At 47.9% G+C, this 16,731-nt stretch overlaps 1 protein-coding gene across 1 annotated transcript in view; it reads right to left on the bottom strand.

The window, feature by feature from the left end:
• Positions 1–16,731, bottom strand: part of LOC135570124 (dedicator of cytokinesis protein 1-like) — a 157,868-nt gene that overhangs the window by 107,298 nt on the left and 33,839 nt on the right. The window contains 3 exon segments of the mRNA XM_065016192.1: positions 6,420–6,523; positions 12,411–12,483; positions 12,610–12,708. Of these exon segments, the coding sequence (XP_064872264.1) occupies positions 6,420–6,523; positions 12,411–12,483; positions 12,610–12,708 (276 nt within the window).

Here is a 16,731-nt window from a genome sequence, read left to right as displayed (position 1 = left end):
GTGTTATATGACCTACCCTGTATACGATGAGGTGGTGTTATATTACCTGAATACGATGAGGTGGTTATATGACCTACCCTGAATACGATGAGGTGGTGTTATATTACCTACCCTGTATATGATGAGGTGGTGTTATATTACCTACCCTGTATATGATGAGGTGGTGTTATATTACCTGTATACGTTGAGGTGGTGTTATATGACCTACCCTGAATACGATGAGGTGGTGTTATATTACCTGTATACGATGAGGTGTTATATTACCTACCCTGAATACGATGAGGTGGTGTTATACGATGAGGTGGTGCTATATTACCCTGAATACGATGAGGTGGTGTTATATTACCTACCCTGTATACGATGAGGTGGTGTTATATTACCTACCCTGTATACGATGAGGTGGTGTTATATTACCTACCCTGTATACGATGAGGTGGTGTTATATTACCCTGAATACGATGAGGTGGTGATATATTACCTGTATACGATGAGGTGGTGTTATATTACCTGAATACGATGAGGTGGTGATATATTACCTGAATACGATGAGGTGGTGTTATATGACCTACCCTGTATACGATGAGGTGGTGTTATGTGACCTACCCTGAATACGATGAGGTGTTATATTACCTACCCTGAATACGATGAGGTGGTGTTATATTACCTACCCTGTATATGATGAGGTGGTGTTATATTACCTACCCTGTATATGATGAGGTGGTGTTATATTACCTACCCTGTATATGATGAGGTGGTGTTATATTACCTACCCTGTATATGATGAGGTGGTGTTATATTACCTACCCTGTATACGATGAGGTGGTGTTATATTACCTACCCTGTATATGATGAGGTGGTGTTATATTACCTACCCTGTATATGATGAGGTGGTGTTATATTACCTGTATACGATGAGGTGGTGTTATATTACCTGTATACGATGAGGTGGTGTTATATTACCAACTGTGTATATGATGAGGTGGTGTTATATTACCTACCCTGTATATGATGAGGTGGTGTTATATTACCTACCCTGTATATGATGAGGTGGTGTATATTACCTGTATACGATGAGGTGGTGTTATATTACCTACCCTGTACCCTGTTATATTACCTACCCTGATGATGAGGTGGTGTTATATTACCAACTGTGTATACGATGAGGTGGTATTATATTACCTACCCTGTATACGATGAGGTGGTGTTATATTACCTACCCTGTATACGATGAGGTGTTATATTACCTGTATACGATGAGGTGGTGTTATATTACCTGTATACGATGAGGTGGTATTATATTACCTACCCTGTATACGATGAGGTGGTGTTATATTACCTACCCTGAATACGATGAGGTGGTGTTATATTACCTACCCTGTATACGATGAGGTGGTGTTATATTACCTACCCTGTATACGATGAGGTGGTGTTATATTACCTACCCTGTATACAATGAGGTGGTGTTATATTACCTACCCTGTATACGATGAGGTGGTGTTATATTACCTACCCTGTATACGATGAGGTGGTGTTATATTACCTACCCTGTATACGATGAGGTGGTGTTATATTACCTGTATACGATGAGGTGGTGTTATATTACCTACTGTATGATATATTACCTGTATGATGGTGGTGTTATATTACCCCTGACCCTGGTGTTATACGATGAGGTGGTGTTATATTACCTGTATACGATGAGGTGGTGTTATATTACCTACCCTGTATACGATGAGGTGGTGTTATATTACCTACCCTGTATACGATGAGGTGGTGTTATATTACCTACCCTGTATACGATGAGGTGGTGTTATATTACCTACCCTGTATACGATGAGGTGTTATATTACCTGTATACGATGAGGTGGTGTTATATTACCTACCCTGTATACGATGAGGTGGTGTTATATTACCTACCCTGTATACGATGAGGTGGTGTTATATTACCTACCCTGTATACGATGAGGTGGTGTTATATTACCTACCCTGTATACGATGAGGTGGTGTTATATTACCTACCCTGTATACGATGAGGTGGTGTTATATTACCTACCCTGTATACATGAGGTGGTGTTATATTACCCCTGTATACGATGAGGTGGTGTTATATTACCTACCCTGTATACGATGAGGTGGTGTTATATTACCTACCCTGTATACAATGAGGTGGTGTTATATTACCTGTATACCCTGTATACGATGAGGTGGTGTTATATTACCTACCCTGTATACGATGAGGTGGTGTTATATTACCTACCCTGTATACGATGAGGTGGTGTTATATTACCTACCCTGTATACGATGAGGTGGTATATTACCTACCCTATTGACCTACCCTGTATATGATGAGGTGGTGTTATATTACCTACCCTGTATACGATGAGGTGGTGTTATATTACCTACCCTGTATACGATGAGGTGGTGTTATATTACCTGTATACGATGAGGTGGTGTTATATTACCCTGAATACGATGAGGTGGTGTTATATTACCTACCTGGTGGTGTATATTATGAGGTGGTGTTATATTACCTACCCTGTATATGATGAGGTGGTGTTATATTACCTGTATACATTGAGGTGGTGTTATATTACCTACCCTGATACGATGAGGTGGTGTTATATTACCTGTATACGATGAGGTGGTGTTATATTACCTACCCTGATACGATGAGGTGGTGTTATATTACCTACCTGTATACCTGATACGATGGTGGTGTTATATTACCTACCCTGTATATGATGAGGTGGTGTTATATTACCTACCCTGAATACGATGAGGTGGTGTTATATTACCTGAATACGATGAGGTGGTGTTATATTACCTACCCTGAATACGATGAGGTGGTGTTATATTACCTACCCTGTATACGATGAGGTGGTGTTATATTACCTACCCTGTATACGATGAGGTGGTGTTATATTACCTGAATACGATGAGGTGGTGTTATATTACCTACCCTGAATACGATGAGGTGGTGTTATATTACCTGTATACGATGAGGTGGTGTTATATTACCTACCCTGATGATGAGGTGGTGTATATTACCTACCCTGATGAGGTGGTGTTATATTACCTACCCTGAATACGATGAGGTGGTGTTATATTACCTACCCTGTATACTGAGGTGGTGTTATATTACCTACCCTGTATACGATGAGGTGGTGTTATATTACCTGAATACGATGAGGTGGTGTTATATTACCTGAATACGATGAGGTGGTGTTATATTACCTACCCTGAATACGATGAGGTGGTGTTATATTACCTACCCTGAATACGATGAGGTGGTGTTATATTACCCTGAATACGATGAGGTGGTGATATACCTACCCTGTATACGATGAGGTGGTGTTATATTACCTGAATAAGATGAGGTGGTGTTATATTACCTACCCTGATGAGGTGGTACGATGAGGTGGTGTTATATTACCTACCCTGTATACGATGAGGTGGTGTTATATTACCTACCCTGAATACGATGAGGTGGTGTTATATTACCTACCCTGTATATGATGAGGTGGTGTTATATTACCTACCCTGTATACGATGAGGTGGTGTTATATTACCTGAATACGATGAGGTGGTGTTATATTACCTGTATACGATGAGGTGGTGTTATATTACCTGTATACGATGAGGTGGTGTTATATTACCTACCCTGTATACGATGAGGTGGTGTTATATTACCTACCCTGTATACGATGAGGTGGTGTTATATTACCTACCCTGTATACGATGAGGTGGTGTTATATTACCTACCCTGTATACGATGAGGTGGTGTTATATTACCTACCCTGTATACGATGAGGTGGTGTTATATTACCTACCCTGTATACAATGAGGTGGTGTTATATTACCTACCCTGTATACGATGAGGTGGTGTTATATTACCTACCCTGTATACGATGAGGTGGTGTTATATTACCTACCCTGTATACGATGAGGTGGTGTTATATTACCTACCCTGTATACGATGAGGTGGTGTTATATTACCTACCCTGTATACAATGAGAGTGGTGTTATATTACCTACCCTGTATACGATGAGGTGGTGTTATATTATATTACCTACCCTGTATACTGAGGTGGTGTTATATTACCTACCCTGAGAGTGGTGTTATATTACCTACCCTGTATACAATGAGGTGGTGTTATATTACCTACCCTGTATACGATGAGGTGGTGTTATATTACCTACCCTGTATACGATGAGGTGGTGTTATATTACCTACCCTGATACGATGAGGTGGTGTTATATTACCTGTATACGATGAGGTGGTGTTATATTACCTACCCTGAATATGATGAGGTGGTGTTATATTACCTGAATATGATGAGGTGGTGTTATATTACCTACCCTGTATATGATGAGGTGGTGTTATATTACCTGTATACGTTGAGGTGGTGTTATATTACCTACCCTGTATACGATGAGGTGGTGTTATATTACCTACCCTGTATACGATGAGGTGGTGTTATATTACCTACCCTGTATACGATGAGGTGGTGTTATATTACCTACCCTGTATACGATGAGGTGGTGTTATATTACCTACCCTGAATACGATGAGGTGGTGTTATATTACCTACCCTGAATACGATGAGGTGGTGTTATATTACCTACCCTGAATACGATGAGGTGGTGTTATATTATCTGTATACGATGAGGTGGTGTTATATGACCTACCCTGAATACGATGAGGTGGTGTTATATTACCTACCCTGTATACGATGAGGTGGTGTTATATTACCTACCCTGTATACGATGAGGTGGTGTTATATTACCTACCCTGTATACGATGAGGTGGTGTTATATTACCTGAATACGATGAGGTGGTGTTATTTTACCTACCCTGAATACGATGAGGTGGTGTTATATTACCTACCCTGAATACGATGAGGTGGTGTTATATTACCTGTATACGATGAGGTGTTATATTACCTACCCTGAATACGATGAGGTGGTGTTATACGATGAGGTGGTGCTATATTACCCTGAATAAGATGAGGTGGTGTTATATTACCTACCCTGTATACGATGAGGTGGTGTTATATTACCTACCCTGTATACGATGAGGTGGTGTTATATTACCTGAATACGATAAGGTGGTGTTATATTACCTGAATACGATGAGGTGGTGTTATATTACCTACCCTGAATACGATGAGTTGCTGTTATATTGCCTACCCTGAATACGATGAGGTGGTGTTATATTACCCTGAATACGATGAGGTGGTGATATATTACCTGTATACGATGAGGTGGTGTTATATTACCTGAATACGATGAGGTGGTGTTATATTACCTACCCTGTATACGATGAGGTGGTGTTATATTACCTACCCTGTATACGATGAGGTGGTGTTATATTACCTGAATACGATGAGGTGGTGTTATATGACCTACCCTGAATACGATGAGGTGGTGTTATATTACCTACCCTGTATATGATGAGGTGGTGTTATATTACCTACCCTGTATACGATGAGGTGGAGTTATATTACCTGATGAGGTGGTGTTATATTACCTACCCTGTATATGATGAGGTGGTGTTATATTACCTACCCTGGATGAGGTGGTGTTATATTACCTATGTGTAATACGATGAGGTGGTGGTATATTACCTACCCTGTATACGATGAGGTGGTGTTATATTACCTATACTGAATACGATGAGGTGGTGTTATATTACCTACCCTGAATACGATGAGGTGGTGTTATATTACCTACCCTGAATACGATGAGGTGGTGTTATATTACCTATCCTGAATACGATGAGGTGGTGTTATATTACCTACCCTGTATACGATGAGGTGGTGTTATATTACCTATCCTGAATACGATGAGGTGGTGTTATATTACCTACCCTGTATACGATGAGGTGGTGTTATATTACCTATCCTGAATACGATGAGGTGGTGTTATATTACCTACCCTGTATACGATGAGGTGGTGTTATATTACCTATCCTGAATACGATGAGGTGGTGTTATATTACCTATCCTGAATACGATGAGGTGGTGTTATATTACCTATCCTGAATACGATGAGGTGGTGTTATATTACCTACCCTGTATACGATGAGGTGGTGTTATATTACCTGTGTACGATGAGGTGGTGTTATATTACCTACCCTGTATACGATGAGGTGGTGTTATATTACCTACCCTGAATACGATGAGGTGGTGTTATATTACCTATCCTGAATACGATGAGGTGGTGTTATATTACCTATCCTGAATACGATGAGGTGGTGTTATATTACCTACCCTGTATACGATGAGGTGGAGTTATATTACCTGTGTACGATGAGGTGGTGTTATATTACCTACCCTGTATACGATGAGGTGGTGTTATATTACCTACCCTGTATACGATGAGGTGGTGTTATATTACCTACCCTGTATATTACATACCTTGTATACGATGAGATCGTGCTCTCCGTCCCTCAGGGTCGTCCCATCGTACCTCATCAGCTTCACAAACGACAGGGCGAATATCTTCTCCGATTTGTCTTTGGCTGCAGGGGGAGGAAAGGATACAACCAGTTAGAGCCCCGCCCACTGAACCAGACAACCAGTTAGAGCCCAGGCCCACTGAACCAGACAACCAGTTAGAGGCCCGCCCACTGAACCAGACAACCAGAACACAACACATATGAATCATACACAATCCCATCCTCATTCAGGACACCTAGGAGTCCAATAATCTGAACTGCAATAATTGTGTTGTATCCAGTCCATATGGCAGAGTGTATTCTCTCTCCATCATCGCTACACTATCCCCCAGGGGGAATGATGTCAGCACACTGTATATTCAGAGTGTATTCTCGCTACATCTTCGCTACACTATCCCCCAGGGAGAATGATGTCAGCACACTGTATATTCAGAGTGTATTCTCGCTACATCTTCGCTACACTATCCCTCAGGGAGAATGATGTCAGCACACTGTATATTCAGAGTGTATTCTCGCTACATCTTCGCTACACTATCCCCCAGGGAGAATGATGTCAGCACACTGTATATTCAGAGTGTATTCTCGCTACATCTTCGCTACACTATCCCCCAGGGAGAATGATGTCAGCACACTGTATATTCAGACCAGACCCTGAGGGTAACACATAGACAATAGAACAGTATTTGTGAAGCAGCCTCCGTGTGGGTCCTATATAAACCGAGAGGAGAGTAACGGCTGTGTCCGGATGGGACCGAATACATCACCATCACAGATCAACAAGCTCAAATTTACGTGACGTTCAGGAACGTGATTCACCGGGAGCATCTGGTGCATTCAATCTGTATAAATCAACTTATTGGTTTTCTGCCCGTAGCCTGGCGCGGTGAATAATCGCTCTGCTCGCTGGACTGGAAGACAACCAATAGAAAGATAGAAGAGGACTACGGTATGTATGCTGCAGAATCAGGAGAGGAGTGGATTCACTACGCAATGACTTCCATCAGACACCAACACAGAGTCACAGATTAAAACAGCTGGGAGTCAGTGGATTATCTTGTCCAGAAACCTGTACATCTCAGCTGTTCACTGACCTAGAATGAACCCTCTGAAATGTACTCTCTCTCTCTCCCATACCTCCTATACAATGAATGATAACATCGTCCCCAACAGGTGAATAGGGCAGGATGGGAAATATCAGACATCAAACATGCCTCAGGTAGGTAATCATCCAACCTGAGCCAGAAAGACAAGGCAAGTAACTATACTGAAGGAAAATTATTTAAAAACGCAACTTGCAACAATTTATAGGATTTGACTGAATTACAGTTCTAAGAAGGAAAATTGTCCAATTAAATAAATTCATTAGACCCTAATCTATGGATTTCACTTGACTGGGCAGGGGCACAGCCTGACTGGCTGGCTGAGTGACTGACTGGCTGGCTGAGTGACTGACTGGCTGGCTGAGTGACTGGCTGGCTGAGTGACTGGGCAGGGGCACAGCCTGACTGGTTGGCTGAGTGACTGACTGGCTGGCTGAGTGACTGACTGGCTGGCTGAGTGACTGACTGGGCAGGGACACAGCCTGACTGGCTGGCTGAGTGACTGAGGCTGGCTGAGGGCTGGCTGAGTGACTGACTGGCTGGCTGGCTGACTGGCTGACTGACTGGCTGGCTGAGTGACTGACTGACTGGCTGGCTGGCTGGCTGGACTGGCTGGCTGAGTGACTGACTGGCTGGGGGACAGCCTGACTGGCTGGCTGGTGACTGACTGACTGGCTGGCTGAGTGACTGACTGGCTGAGTGACTGACTGGCTGGCTGGCTGAGTGACTGGCTGGTGACTGACTGACTGACTGGTTGGCTGAGTGACTGACTGGCTGGCTGAGTGACTGACTGGGCAGGGACACAGCCTGACTGGCTGGCTGAGTGACTGACTGGCTGGCTGAGTGGCTGGCTGGCTGGCTGGCTGGCTGAGTGACTGACTGGCTGGCTGAGTGAATGACTGGCTGGCTGGCTGAGTTACTGACTGACTGACTGGCTGGCTGGCTGGCTGAGTGACTGACTGGCTGGCTGAGTGACTGACTGGCTGGCTGAGTGACTGACTGGCTGGCTGAGTGACTGACTGGCTGGCTGAGTGACTGGGCAGGGGCACAGCCTGACTGGTTGGCTGAGTGACTGACTGGCTGGCTGAGTGACTGACTGGCTGAGTGACTGACTGGGCAGGGGCACAGCCTGACTGGCTGAGTGACTGACTGGCTGGCTGAGTGGCTGGCTGGCTGAGTGACTGGGCAGGGGCACAGCCTGACTGGTTGGCTGAGTGACTGACTGGTTGGCTGAGTGACTGACTGGCTGGCTGAGTGACTGACTGGGCAGGGACTGGCTGGCTGAGTGACTGACTGGCAGGCTGAGTGGCTGGCTGGCTGGCTGGCTGGCTGAGTGACTGACTGGCTGGCTGGCTGAGTTACTGACTGACTGACTGGCTGAGTGGCTGGCTGAGTGACTGACTGGCTGGCTGAGTGGCTGGCTGGCTGGCTGGCTGAGTGACTGACTGGCTGGCTGAGTGAATGACTGGCTGGCTGGCTGAGTTACTGACTGACTGGCTGGCTGGCTGAGTGACTGACTGGCTGGCTGAGTGACTGACTGGCTGGCTGAGTGACTGACTGGCTGGCTGAGTGACTGGCTGGCTGAGTGACTGGGCAGGGGCACAGCCTGACTGGTTGGCTGAGTGACTGACTGGCTGGCTGAGTGACTGACTGGCTGAGTGACTGACTGGGCAGGGGCACAGCCTGACTGGCTGGCTGAGTGACTGACTGACTGGCTGAGTGACTGACTGGCTGGCTGAGTGGCTGGCTGGCTGAGTGACTGGGCAGGGGCACAGCCTGACTGGTTGGCTGAGTGACTGACTGGTTGGCTGAGTGACTGACTGGCTGGCTGAGTGACTGACTGGGCAGGGACACAGCCTGACTGGCTGGCTGAGTGACTGACTGGCTGGCTGAGTGGCTGGCTGGCTGGCTGGCTGGCTGAGTGACTGACTGGCTGGCTGAGTGAATGACTGGTTGGCTGGCTGAGTTACTGACTGACTGACTGGCTGGCTGAGTGACTGACTGGCTGGCTGAGTGACTGACTGGCTGGCTGAGTGACTGACTGGCTGGCTGAGTGACTGGCTGGCTGGCTGAGTGACTGGCTGGCTGAGTGACTGGGCAGGGGCACAGCCTGACTGGTTGGCTGAGTGACTGACTGGCTGAGTGACTGACTGGGCAGGGGCACAGCCTGACTGGCTGGCTGAGTGACTGACTGACTGGCTGAGTGACTGACTGGCTGGCTGAGTGACTGACTGGCTGGCTGAGTGACTGGGCAGGGGCACAGCCTGACTGGTTGGCTGAGTGACTGACTGGCTGGCTGAGTGACTGACTGGCTGACTGACTGGCTGGCTGAGTGACTGACTGGGCTGCAGTGACTGGCTGGCTGAGTGACTGACTGGCTGGCTGGTGGCTGGCTGGCTGACTGGCTGGCTGACTGGCTGGCTGGCTGAGTGACTGACTGGCTGGCTGGGCTGGCTGGCTGGCTGGCTGGCTGGCTGAGTGACTGACTGGCTGGCTGAGTGAGTGACTGACTGGCTGGCTGACTGACTGGCTGAGTGACTGGCTGGCTGGCTGAGTGACTGGCTGACTGACTGGCTGAGTGACTGGCTGAGTGACTGGCTGAGTGACTGGCTGAGTGACTGACTGACTGGCTGACTGACTGAGTGACTGACTGACTGGCTGAGTGACTGACTGACTGGCTGGCTGGCTAGCTGGCTGAGTGACTGGCTGGCTAGCTGGCTGAGTGACTGGCTGGCTGGCTGAGTGACTGGCTGACTGGTTGAGTGACTGACTGACTGACTGGCTGAGTGACTGGCTGAGTGACTGACTGGCTGGCTGGCTGGCTAGCTGGCTGAGTGACTGGCTGGCTAGCTGGCTGAGTGACTGGCTGGCTGGCTGGCTAGCTGGCTGAGTGACTGGCTGGCTGAGTGACTGGCTGAGTGACTGGCTGAGTGAGTGACTGAGTGAGTGACTGAGTGAGTGACTGAGTGACTGACCGACTGGCTGGCTAAGTGTATGAGAAGTAAACCGTGCTAGAGGATTAGTCTTTGCTGAAGCCCACAACAGTGTGTGTGTGTGTGTCAATGCTGAATGAGAGGACGGATAGCTTCAGCCTAAATACAGCACGTTTCAAACAGACAACCCTCATTCCAGGCTGTCTGGACCTGCTAATTGATCGTTTTGCATACGGCCGCCTCTCCCAGCTCCTCTTGGCTGGACTAACCGATAATACACCATGAGGCGAGCAGATGGAGCAACAAGGCTGCCAGGACAGGCTTCCTCAGCCCTGTTCCACACCCATAAACATTAAAAACACTAACAAAAATAAATACATACATTTAGAATGGAGTCCCTTCAGCCAGGCGGACGCCGTTCCCAACATACAAATGAGCAGTTAGAGGCAATTCTCCCAGCTCGGGCCCACCGACAGCCAGCGCGGGCCCCACCGACAGCCAGCGCGGGCCCCACCGACAGCCAGCGCGGGCCCCACCGACAGCCAGCGCGGGCCCCACCGACAGCCAGCACGGGCCCCACCGACCGCCAGCCGGGCCCCACCGACAGCCAGCGCGGACCCCACCGACAGCCAGCGCGGACCCACCGACAGCCAGCCTTGGCCCCACCGACAGCCAGCGCGGGCCCCAACGACAGCCAGCGCGGGACCCAACGACAGCCATTCCAACAGAATAACATGAATCTCATCTATGTAGGGGAATTTCATTCCACAATTAAAGTGACACAGGGTGAACTGTATAGTAATTGTTATGACCAGGGCTCGTGTCCTAAATGGCCTCCTGTTCCCTATGAGTGCCAGGATGTAGGGTCAGGACCCAGTCTGCTTGACTTGGACGACTGGGGACAGGTTAGGAGCCAATTGCTTAGTATTTATGAATTCATTGTCTGAATAATTGTATGAATTTAAATTTAGGCTCGTAACCTAGTGGTCTAAATTATGAATTTATATTTGTGCTCATGGCCTAGGGTGGTCTAGTGGTCCATGAATTTAAATTTGTGCTCGTGGCCTAGTGATCTAAGTTACCTCCATCTTTCCCCACTGTCCTCCTCTCTCCATCTTTCCCCACTGTCCTCCTCTCTCCATCTTTCCCCACTGTCATCCCCTCTCCATCTTCCCCCACTGTCATCCCCTCTCCATCTTTCCCCACTGTCATCCTCTCTCCATCTTTCCCCACTGTCATCCCCTCTCCATCTTTCCCCACTGTCATCCTCTCTCCATCTTTCCCCACTGTCATCCTCTCTCCATCTTTCCCCACTGTCATCCTCTCTCCATCTTTCCCCCCCACTGTCATCCTCTCTCCATCGTTCCCCACTGTCATCCTCTCTCCATCTTTCCCCACTGTCATCCTCTCTCCATCTTTCCCCACTGTCATCCTCTATCCATCTTTCCCCACTGTCATCCCCTATCCATCTTTCCCCACTGTCATCCCCTATCCATCTTTCCCCACGGTCATCCCCTATCCATCTTTCCCTACTGTCATCCTCTCTCCATCTTTCCCCACGGTCATCCCCTATCCATCTTTCCCTACTGTCATCCTCTCCATCTTTCCCCACTGTCATCCCCTATCCATCTTTCCCCACTGTCATCCCCTATCCATCTTTCCCCACTGTCATCCCCTATCCATCTTTCCCCACTGTCATCCTCTCAATCTTTCCCCACTGTCATCCCCTATCCATCTTTCCCCACTGTCATCCTCTCTCCATCTTTCCCCACTGTCATCCTCTCTCCATCTTTCCCCACTGTCATCCTCTCAATCTTTCCCCACTGTCATCCCCTATCCATCTTTCCCCACTGTCATCCACTCTCTCAGTTAAATAGGGTCAGAAAATACCTTCAGAACATTCACATTGGTACTTACATTCTTGAGATGATCGGTGGCGGAAGGTGAATCGCAGGTGACTTCGGTTCACGTCTTCAATGGGGATGGCAACCTTGAGGTTCAACAGTTAGACAGGAGACAGACAGATAAATGAAACTCAATGCATCTCAAATTAAAGTACACACATGTACATGAACACACACACACACAAAAACACAAGGATATAAGACAGACCCACCTTGATGGTTTCAAACCAGCGTGGCTGTTTGATCTGGTAGTAGATGACAGACTTGTACTCCAAGATGCCCTCGTCTCCAGCACCAGGGAACATCACGTTCTGAAAGAGAGAGCGAGAGAGAGAACGGTGGAAACGGAGAGTTAATTTAAATATAATAATAAATACCATTTAACAGAAGCTTTAATCCAAAGCAACTTAAAGTTATCCGTACATTTTACATAAGGGTGGTCCCGGGAATCAAACCACTATACTGTAAAAGCCATGTTCTACTAACTGACCTACAGAGGACCGTGTTCTACTAACTGACCTACAGAGGACCATGTTCTACTAACTGAACTACAGAGGACCATGTTCTACTAACTGAACTACAGAGGACCATGTTCTACTAACTGAACTACAGAGGACCATGTTCTACTAACTGAACTACAGAGGACCATGTTCTACTAACTGAACTACAGAGGACCATGTTCTACTAACTGAACTACAGAGGACCGTGTTCTACTAACTGACCTACAGAGGACCGTGTTCTACTAACTGACCTACAGAGGACCATGTTCTACTAACTGAACTACAGAGGACCATGTTCTACTAACTGAACTACAGAGGACCATGTTCTACTACTAAGAGGACCATGTTCTACTAACTGACCTACAGAGGACATGTTCTACTAACTGACCTATAGAGGACCATGTTCTACTAACTGACTAAGAGGACTGACTAACTGAACTACAGAGGACCATGTTCTACTAACTGAACTACAGAGGACCATGTTCTACTAACTGAACTACAGAGGACCATGTTCTACTAACTGACCTACAGAGGACCCTGGGGACCAGAGGACCATGTTCTACTAACTGACCTACAGAGGACCCTACTAACTGACCTACAGAGGACCATGTTCTACTAACTGACCTATAGAGGACCCTGGGGCCATGTTCTACTAACTGACCTACAGAGGACCTGGGGCCATGTTCTACTAACTGACCTACAGAGGACCATGTTCTACTAACTGAACTACAGAGGACCATGTTCTACTAACTGACCTACAGAGGCCCTGGGGCCATGTTCTACTAACTGACCTATAGAGGCCCTGGGGCCATGTTCTACTAACTGACCTATAGAGGCCCTGGGGCCATGTTCTACTAACTGACCTATAGAGGCCCTGGGGCCATGTTCTACTAACTGACCTATAGAGGCCCTACTAACTGACCTACAGAGGACCATGTTCTACTAACTGACCTATAGAGGCCCTGGGGCCATGTTCTACTAACTGACCTATAGAGGCCCTGGGGCCATGTTCTACTAACTGACCTATAGAGGCCCTGGGGCCATGTTCTACTAACTGACCTATAGAGGCCCTGGGGCCATGTTCTACTAACTGACCTATAGAGGCCCTGGGGCCATGTTCTACTAACTGACCTACAGAGGACCATGTTCTACTAACTGACCTATAGAGGCCCTGGGGCCATGTTCTACTAACTGACCTATAGAGGCCCTGGGGCCATGTTCTACTAACTGACCTATAGAGGCCCTGGGGCCATGTTCTACTAACTGACCTATAGAGGCCCTGGGGCCATGTTCTACTAACTGACCTATAGAGGCCCTGGGGCCATGTTCTACTAACTGACCTATAGAGGCCCTGGGGCCATGTTCTACTAACTGACCTATAGAGGCCCTGGGGCCATGTTCTACTAACTGACCTATAGAGGCCCTGGGGCCATGTTCTACTAACTGACCTATAGAGGCCCTGGGGCCATGTTCTCCTAACTGAACTATAGAGGCCCTGGGGCCATGTTCTACTAACTGACCTATAGAGGCCCTGGGGCCATGTTCTCCTAACTGAACTATAGAGGCCCTGGGGCCATGTTCTACTAACTGACCTATAGAGGACTGTGTTCTACTAACTGACCTATAGAGGCCCTGGGGCCATGTTCTACTAACTGACCTATAGAGGCCCTGGGGCCATGTTCTACTAACTGACCTATAGAGGCCCTGGGGCCATGTTCTACTAACTGACCTATAGAGGACTGTGTTCTACTAACTGACCTATAGAGGCCCTGGGGCCGTGTTCTACTAACTGACCTATAGAGGCCCTGGGGCCATGTTCTCCTAACTGAACTATAGAGGCCCTGGGGCCAGTATCATCAGCTTAAGGCTGTGTTAATATAAAGCAGGAACTCCAGTCTGTCCACCAACCCAAGTCCCCAGAAAAAACCCTGCTTAATTAGAAAGAAATTAGAAATTAAATGTTAAACTGACCACTGCTGCTGCTGCGTGTGCGTGTCTGTGTGTGGTGTGTGTGTGTACGTGAGTGTGTGTGTGTACATGTGTTGCTGGAGAGACCAGCTGGTGCTACTGGTCCAGACAAGTCATTATCTTTCCACAGTGGATCCCTGCGGTGGGTCAGGGCCTCGCTGTAAACCACTATGCCCTCCGTGGTGGGGGGAGGGGAGGGCCGAAAGGGATGAGGGGGAGGGAGGGAGAGAGGGAGGGAGGGAGAGAGGGAGGGAGGGGATGAGGGGAGGAACAGGAGGGAGGGAGGGATGAGGGGGAGGAACAGGAGGGAGGGAGGGAGGGAGGGAGGGAGGGAGGGAGGGAGGGAGAGAGAGAGAGAGGAGCGAGGGAGGGAGGGAGTACGGGAGGACGGGAGGGACGAAAGGGATGAGGGGAGGAACAGGAGGGAGGGAGGGAGGGAGGGAGGGAGGGAGGGAGGGAGGGGAGGGAGGGAGGGAGAGAGGAAGGAAGAGAGGGAGAGAGGGAGGGAGTACAGGAGGGGAGGGACAAAAGGGATGAGAGGGAGAGAGGGAGAGAGGGAGAGAGGGAGGGAGTACAGGAGGGGAGGGACAAAAGGGATGAGAGGGAGAGAGGGAGAGAGGGAACCACAGTCAGAGGAACCACAGTCAGCCAGAGGAACCACAGTCAGCCAGAGGAACCACAGTCAGCCAGAGGAACCACAGTCAGACAGAGGAACCACAGTCAGACAGAGGAACCACAGTCAGACAGAGGAACCACAGTCAGACAGAGGAACCACAGTCAGTCAGAGGAACCGCAGTCAGTCAGAGGAACCGCAGTCAGTCAGAGGAACCGCAGTCAGTCAGAGGAACCGCAGTCAGTCAGAGGAACCGCAGTCAGTCAGAGGAACCGCAGTCAGTCAGAGGAACCACAGCCAGTCAGAGGAACCACAGTCAGAGGCTCCATGTGCAGAGGAAGTAGGAGATTTATAATTGGAATTACAATGACGGAATGAAGTCGTCGTAGACAAGGACGGGGAACGTAGCAAAATATCCCCAATTAGCCTTGCAATGTTAGCTAGCTAGTTAGCTGGCTCATGTAGCTAGCTAGTTAGCTGGCTCATGTTAGCTAGCTAGTTAGCTGGCTCATGTTAGCTAGCTAGTTAGCTGGCTCATGTTAGCTAGCTAGTTAGCTGGCTCATGTAGCTAGCTAGTTAGCTGGCTCATGTACCTAGCTAGTTAGCTTGCTCATGTAGCTAGCTAGTTAGCTGGCTCATGTAGCTAGCTAGTTAGCTGGCTCATGTAGCTAGCTAGTTAGCTGGCTGATGTTAGCTAGCTAGTTAGCTGGCTCATGTAGCCATCTTGTTTCTTTACATGGATTTGATGCAGTCAAGACGGGCACTACCAAATGGTACGATAGATAACCTACGACAGCAACAAGGTCATCCTACAGCCGCAGGTGATCATAACATTGTTTGTGGTGGTTGTGTTAATGTGTCGAGTTAACAACAGGGGGGCAAGTTGACCTGGCATTGCTTCCTGCCCACTGGGTATAACAGAGTGGATAAACAAGGCTGCTCAGGTAGTCTTCAAATGCCTGTCATTTCCTCTGTGTGAGAGGAGGAGAATGTCATTTCCTCTGTGTGAGAGGAGGAGGAGAATGTCATTTCCTCTGTGAGAGGAGGAGGAGAATGTCATTTCCTCTGTGAGAGAGAGGAGGAGAATGTCATTTCCTCTGTGAGAGAGGAGAATGTCATTTCCTCTGTGAGGAGGAGAATGTCATTTCCTCTGTGAGAGAGGAGGAGAATGTCATTTCCTCTGTGTGAGAGGAGGAGAATGTCATTTCCTCTGTGTGAGAGGAGGAGAATGTCATTTCCTCTGTGTGAGAGAG

The sequence above is a fragment of the Oncorhynchus nerka genome, unplaced genomic scaffold (genome assembly GCF_034236695.1).
Source record: "Oncorhynchus nerka isolate Pitt River unplaced genomic scaffold, Oner_Uvic_2.0 unplaced_scaffold_1087, whole genome shotgun sequence".
Taxonomy (NCBI): domain Eukaryota; kingdom Metazoa; phylum Chordata; class Actinopteri; order Salmoniformes; family Salmonidae; genus Oncorhynchus; species Oncorhynchus nerka.
This window is presented reverse-complemented; position numbering and strand designations above follow the sequence as displayed.